General features: G+C 39.8%; 1 protein-coding gene across 1 annotated transcript in view; it reads left to right on the top strand.

The window, feature by feature from the left end:
- The first annotated feature begins 4,743 nt into the window (after positions 1 to 4,743).
- The window catches only part of LOC107675695 (lipoxygenase homology domain-containing protein 1-like), a 31,581-nt gene continuing 29,000 nt past the window's right edge, over positions 4,744 to 7,324 (top strand). Inside the window, exons 1-2 of the mRNA XM_016470110.1 lie at positions 4,744 to 5,180; positions 5,256 to 5,395. Coding sequence (XP_016325596.1) covers positions 4,744 to 5,180; positions 5,256 to 5,395 — 577 coding nt within the window. The remainder of the gene's footprint in view (positions 5,181 to 5,255; positions 5,396 to 7,324) is intronic.

Below are 7,324 nucleotides of genomic sequence, written 5' to 3'. Positions count from 1 at the left end.
AAGCAATTTTAATTAGTGACACGGACCGTGTCCATAGTGTCATTGCGTCGCCTGCCAATGACGTCATAACCCCTCGATTTTTCCGGTTTTATTTAGTTGAAAACATGGAAACCCCAAAGACACTTTAATATGTTACGCATTTTATTAGACAGGTGATGAACGCACAGAGTAGCATTATAATGGAACTTTCAATACACTCAAATGTATCTAGTATAAAACAGCGCTGCTTTACCCCACATACGCATGACCGGAAGAAGCAGAAGGGTCTACTGTGGCATAATAAAAGCTCTGCTGCTATCGAGCCGTGTATCCGCTAGTCCTTCATTAGGAATCACTCCAGCGGCCTTGTTTGTTTTGAATATGCGCCCTCTAGCGACGAAAACTTACATATTGTGCCTTTAATTGGTGGAACATTCTACAAGCTTCCATTCTATAATTCAGTGGTGTCATTTCTTTGTTACTTTGAAAATGTATTTTTACAGTGAAGTGGACACTGGATTTATTCTAAATGCATAATTTAACCATCACAGCATCTGAAAAATATTTAGTTTCCTTGTAATGAATCTCAGCATAGTTCACCTAAAAATTTAAATTCATTACTCAGTATCAGTGAATTCAGATATATGAATCAGAGAACGAATCGTTCATTTGAGTCAGTTCTTTTCAATGAACCAATTGATCCGGTTTACAAATCGGACTGGACACAAACAGGAGGGTCAGATGTAAGTATATTAGCTGGTCTGACCCGTTTGTTCTCTCTACAACAGGCTGTTTAGTGAAGAGTGAATTATTTAACGTGTGTTCTGTATGTGTGTGTATTATGACAGCGCTTTGTCATACCGCCGCCTCCTGGTCAGTGATAGTACGACTACAGTAGCCTATGTGCCCACAAGATGTCTCTACATGTGCAAACTAAAATAAGTTGAATGAAAACGAAAGAAACGGTGAGTTATCTTCTTTCAGATGAATAGGGATGATGGTTTGTTGTGGTACAGGGTCAGGACTGGAAATGTCCTAAATACAAGCATATATAATCCTGACAAACGCACCATCTTTGCTGAGGTAATGTGTGTGCGTCTGAGGGAGGGAGAGATAAAAACGTGTGTATGCGAGAGATATGCTGTGTAAATGAGCTGGTGTCTGATCCTGTGTTTATCAGATGATAGCAGTATCAGGTGTTAGTAATACAGCTAATGGCAGGAGTTAGAATTAACATGTCGTCTCAAGAGAATTTCTTATGGGTTCAAATTGTTATTCACTCACTTCAGAATCAGACAAAGACAAAACCAATCTATACACACCTAGGTTAGCTATATACTCGCACAAAAATTAGCAGTAGTATTAGTTTTCTCCTGTCAGTACAATTCTGCATTTGATTTGTACATACCTGTGCGTGTGTGTGTGTGTGTGTGTGTAGTCTATGTGTGTGTATAATTTCTCATATTGTCTACAGATAGTGATTGGTAAATCAATAAATATAAATATTTAATGTCTGAAAATAACAGACCTATCTGTAATGTTTTGCAATGTATGTATGCTATAATTTCCCAGCAGTAATGTTTATAAATGTATGGGTGTCTTGGAGTTATTTTCTAACTTTATAGGCATTATTACAAATATCTGAAATTTGCTGAAATGAAATGACAAAAATTATGCAATTAATTATATTATAGATACATACATACACACACACATATATATATATATATATTAAATGCAGAGCACTAATTCCAAGTATGGGTCACCATACTTGGCCACGTCACTTAAAAAAAAAAAAGATATACACACACACACACATATATATATATATATATATATATATATATATATATATATATAGGCTAGTGAAAACACTAGCAGTGCCTGCAGAAAAAAAAAACACCTTACTGTTTATAGGGTGGACTATGACTTGACAACTACTCAGAACTCCTTAGCGACTATCCAGAACACATTAGCAATGCCCTGGCAACCACTCACAACCCTCTAACATGGTAAAAGTGAGTTTTGAACAGTCGAGAAAATGTAAAAATCGGTCTTTATGGGCTGTTCTTTGAGTTTATTTTCACACACAAGTGTTTTAGAGCGACTTCTTCCACTTGCGTTTTCAGCCAGAAGGCAATTTGCCTAAATTAGGAGCCCGATCTTCTTTATTGCCTAGGTTGGGTAAAGCATGTTAAATAGTTTGACCATGTTAATCCAGTGGCGCTAACTTATTTATTTGTGTTAATGAAATCACTGTTAATTATTCACAAGTGTTAGTGAATCATCTTTAATTATCTGTTCTGTAAGACTCTCTATTAGTGTATCTTCTTTCTCTCTTTCTCTCTGTCTGTCTGTCTCTTTCTTTGTTATAGTCTCGCTTTCTTTCTCTCCCTATGACTTTTTTTCTATTGATGTACCTTTTGAATTGGACAATGCACATAAATTAGCTTTTATTTCCCTTGACGTTGTGTTTATGTATTTTTATAAACATATGCCATATATAAGTTTGTGTGCGCATATAAATGCACGCCGTGCTTTAGTAAAGCGATCCCCAGACCATGAATAATGAACGCTGTGAGGCCCAGCCCCCTCTCTCTCGCTGTCCTCTCCGTTTTCATTTGCTTTCTCTCACAGATCATGTGACCACACTGAGCATAGTAATTATTCATGAGCTCTGTGCCGCACCGCGAGACCTGCGCGAGAGAGCCTCCGGCTCCGAGCTGAGGCCCTGCTCCAGCTGCACACAGGGGCCCATCGGCTGGCGCGGGTCAGACGGCGACACCTTACACCGCAGACGGCGAGGAAACACTCACCCTCACCCAGCCACACTCCGGATGAATAAAAGATGCCCACAAAAGAGAAAAAACCAACAGAAACCGAAGATAGGGATGACGAAGGAGAGGAGAAGGAGCCAACGGCAAAAGGAAAGAGTAAGAGGGACGCAAAGACAAGACAGAAGAGCTCCGAGGAGAAGATAGAGAGCGCTGAGACACGTACAGAGAAGAGAAAAAAGAGCGAATCTGTGAAAGAGAAAAAGAAAAAGGAAGATGTTGAGGTGACAGAGAATGACAACGGGACGGATGAGCAGAACAACAATGAGCCCATCAGCAAAGAAAAACGGACCTCAAACGAGGAACGGGAGGTAAGGAAAGAGAAGAAAAAGAAGAGTAAACCATCCGAAAGCAAAGAAAGACAAGAAGACATGGGGTCCAAGGAGAAAAAGAGCAAAGACGGCAAGAAAAAGAAGAAGTCGGCCGAGGAGGAGGAGGATGAGGATGCCGTGCAGGAGGAGGCGGAGGAAGAGGAGGATAAGAAGAAGAAGAAAAAGGATAAAAAGAAAAAGAAGGGTTCTGACAGCGACGAGGAAAAGAAAGCAAAGAAAGGGAAGAAGTCAAAGGTCAAACAGGTGGATTATGCTGAGGTCTACCAGGAAGAGCTGCTGAGCTATCACACGGAGGAATCGGATGATCAAGAAGATGAATTCAACAAAAAGAAAGGTAGACTCTGGAAGAGGATTCCCGTTCTGTTCTTCTTTTTATTCTTATCAATCTTTATAAAGAGAAAACTAGATCAGCTGAGGTTTTCCCTAAACATTTTGTCAGATTTTAATGCATTTATTCATTTGAAAGGATAGTTTGTTGATGAAAATCATTATTTATACTTACCCTCATGTTCCTCCAAACATTATGGTTTACTGGGAGAGAATGTTATGCAAAATGCAGTAACCATGACCTTTGAGCTTCATGAAGGACAAAAAAAAAACCGAAAAGCACCATAAACGTAGTCAATACTGAAATTTCAGAACTTGGAGAAGATTATCAATGAACAACCTTGTCACACAAAGCTATCATACACCTTCTGAAGGAATTCAGTTCAGACGGTATATGGACTATAGTTCTATTGTGCTTTTGTTGTCCTTTTTGTAGCTTGACAGTCATGGTTTATACGAATTGTCCTCCAAAATGTCTCTTTTTGTGGTTCCTTATTGGCTCTGATGGTTCTATGAAGAACCTTTAATATAGAACCCTTTGAATACACAAAAGTTTCTTCAGACGATTACAATGTTCTTCAAACTAAAAAAGAAAAAGGTAAGGTTCTTTTAAGAACTGTTCACATTTCTTTGGCCATTGCTGCGAAAACCCCTTTTGGAAGCTTTATGCAGGTTTGGAACAATGTGAGGGTGGATAAGTGTCAGATATGTCAATTGTTGATGAACTATCCTTTTAAATGAGCAGATCGCATTTGGAGACTTGGTTAAGTGTAAAGCCACAGCACCCGACCTACTGTCAAACTGTCTGTCTTCTGGGGATGAACTGTTTCTCTCTCTCTCTCTCTCTCACTGCGTCTGTCTGTCTCTTTCTCTGCTTTCACTCTCAGTCAGGCACCCCCCTTCTCTTGGTTTCTCACAGGTTGGATTTCTTTTAACCCTGGAACACCTCTTATTTGATTACTTGAATGTTGGAGGTTTAGCAACGAAAGTAGAAATAGACGAAGGACGAATGGAGACAGAAAGGTTCTTAAATGATCGCTGTCCTCTCCGTTTTCATTTGCTTTCTCTCACAGATTATGTGACCACGCTGAGCACAGTAATTATTCATGAGCTCGGTGCCTGCACGAGAGAGCCTCCGGCTCCGAGCTGAGGCCCCGCTCCAGCTGCATGCAGGGGCCCATCGGCCGGCGCGGGTCAGACGGCGACACCTTACACCGCAGACGGCGAGGAAACACTCACCCTCACCCAGCCACACTCCGGATGAATAAAAGATGCCCACAAAAGAGAAAAAACCAACAGAAACCGAAGATAGGGATGACGAAGGAGAGGAGAAGGAGCCAACGGCAAAAGGAAAGAGTAAGAGGGACGCAAAGACAAGACAGAAGAGCTCCGAGGAGAAGATAGAGAGCGCTGAGACACGTACAGAGAAGAGAAAAAAGAGCGAATCTGTGAAAGAGAAAAAGAAAAAGGAAGATGTTGAGGTGACAGAGAATGACAACGGGACGGATGAGCAGAACAACAATGAGCCCATCAGCAAAGAAAAACGGACCTCAAACGAGGAACGGGAGGTAAGGAAAGAGAAGAAAAAGAAGAGTAAACCATCCGAAAGCAAAGAAAGACAAGAAGACATGGGGTCCAAGGAGAAAAAGAGCAAAGACGGCAAGAAAAAGAAGAAGTCGGCCGAGGAGGAGGAGGATGAGGATGCCGTGCAGGAGGAGGCGGAGGAAGAGGAGGATAAGAAGAAGAAGAAAAAGGATAAAAAGAAAAAGAAGGGTTCTGACAGCGACGAGGAAAAGAAAGCAAAGAAAGGGAAGAAGTCAAAGGTCAAACAGGTGGATTATGCTGAGGTCTACCAGGAAGAGCTGCTGAGCTATCACACGGAGGAATCGGATGATCAAGAAGATGAATTCAACAAAAAGAAAGGTAGACTCTGGAAGAGGATTCCCGTTCTGTTCTTCTTTTTATTCTTATCAATCTTTATAAAGAGAAAACTAGATCAGCTGAGGTTTTCCCTAAACATTTTGTCAGATTTTAATGCATTTATTCATTTGAAAGGATAGTTTGTTGATGAAAATCATTATTTATACTTACCCTCATGTTCCTCCAAACATTATGGTTTACTGGGAGAGAATGTTATGCAAAATGCAGTAACCATGACCTTTGAGCTTCATGAAGGACAAAAAAAAAACCGAAAAGCACCATAAACGTAGTCAATACTGAAATTTCAGAACTTGGAGAAGATTATCAATGAATGACTTTCTCACACAAAGCTATCATACGCCTTCTGAATGAATTCAGTGCAAACGTCATATGGACTACTAATATTGTGCTTTTGTAGTTCTTTTTGTAGCTTGACAGTCATGGTTGATGTGAATTATCCTCCGAAATATCTCTTTTTGTTGTTCCTTATTGGCATTGATGGTTCCATGAAGAACTTTTAATATTCATTGAACCTTTCCAGTGCAGTTCTGGAAATAGTGAAAAAGGTTCTTCAGATAGTTAAAGTGTTCTTCAGACTAAGAAAAAATGTCTCTGGGGAACCAAAAATGGTTCTATGATATTGCTGTGAAAACCCTATTTGGAAGCTTTTTTCTTTGAAGAGAGATGCAGGTTTGAAACAACGTGAGGGTGAATAAGTGACAGAATTGTCATTTGTTGATGAACCATCCTTTTAAATGAGCAAACTGCATTTGGAGACTTGCTTAAATGTGGAGCCACAGCACAAACTGTCTGTCTTCTGGGGATGAACTGTCTTTCTCACTCTCTTACTGTGTCTGTCCGTCTCTTTCTCTGCTTTCACTCTCAGTCAGGCACCCCCCTTCTCTTGGTTTCTCACAGGTTGGATTTCTTTTAACCCTGGAACACCTCTTATTTGATTACTTGAATGTTGGAGGTTTAGCAACGAAAGTAGAAATAGACGAAGGACGAATGGAGACAGAAAGGTTCTTAAATGAAGTTGCTATACACTTTTAAAATAAATTTTTTTTATTGGCATCAGTGGTTCCCTGAAGAACGTTCAACATCCATAAAACCAAAAATATTATTTAGACGTTTAAATTGTTCTTCACATAAAAAAAAAAAAGGTTCTTTTAAGAACTTTCAACTGAAAGGTTCTTTGAGGAACCAAATAAATGGTTCTTCTATGGCATCGCTGTGAAACCAACCTTTTGGAACCTTTATTTGTAAGAGTGAATGGAGATTAAAAATGTTCTTGTTGTTCTGCTTGCAATAATCCTAATTGGAATTTTATGTTTCAGAGTGTCAGTATCTGATTTGCAGTCAAATTCTGATCGTTCCATTAACGTCCAGTCAGAGAACCTTCCGGATTTCACATTGGCAAGCGGCTCTAGAGGTCTCTGATTGGCACAGCAGAGGCGTGTCTGGATTGACTGATTATTACGGTGTCCTGGCAGCAGGCTATCATGAGAGAACAGCGGCCGGCAATGGGCCAATAGTGGATTTGAATCAGACGGGCACCTCTCTATGGCCTGAAACATTATACTCTAATCGGCCTTTTCATGGAACCATCAAAACCTCATTCAGCGCGATGGACGGCATGCTGTCAGGTTCAGTCGGGCGTAGCACGTCGGGTTGAGGTTATCGCTTAGCACCGATACAGGGGTACCTTACCCTGGCTGAATCAAAAGCTGATAAAAAATGTAAAAACCTGCAAAGCTGGTTTATGATCATTATGATCTGATTACAGTATATATCTATAAATTCTATAAATCGTTTGTGCTGAATGAGGTTCTGAAGTTCCCATAAAATTTCCACATTTACTGTTTTAAATAATCATATAGCATATTTTAATGTTTCAATTAAAATTTTTTGTTTATATATATATACTATATA

Source organism: Sinocyclocheilus anshuiensis, unplaced genomic scaffold (assembly GCF_001515605.1).
Source record: "Sinocyclocheilus anshuiensis isolate Anshui unplaced genomic scaffold, SAMN03320099.WGS_v1.1 scaffold708, whole genome shotgun sequence".
NCBI classification, from domain to species: Eukaryota; Metazoa; Chordata; class Actinopteri; order Cypriniformes; family Cyprinidae; genus Sinocyclocheilus; species Sinocyclocheilus anshuiensis.
The sequence above is the reverse complement of the archived record's forward strand: the minus strand, read 5'-3'. Positions and strand labels throughout refer to the sequence as shown.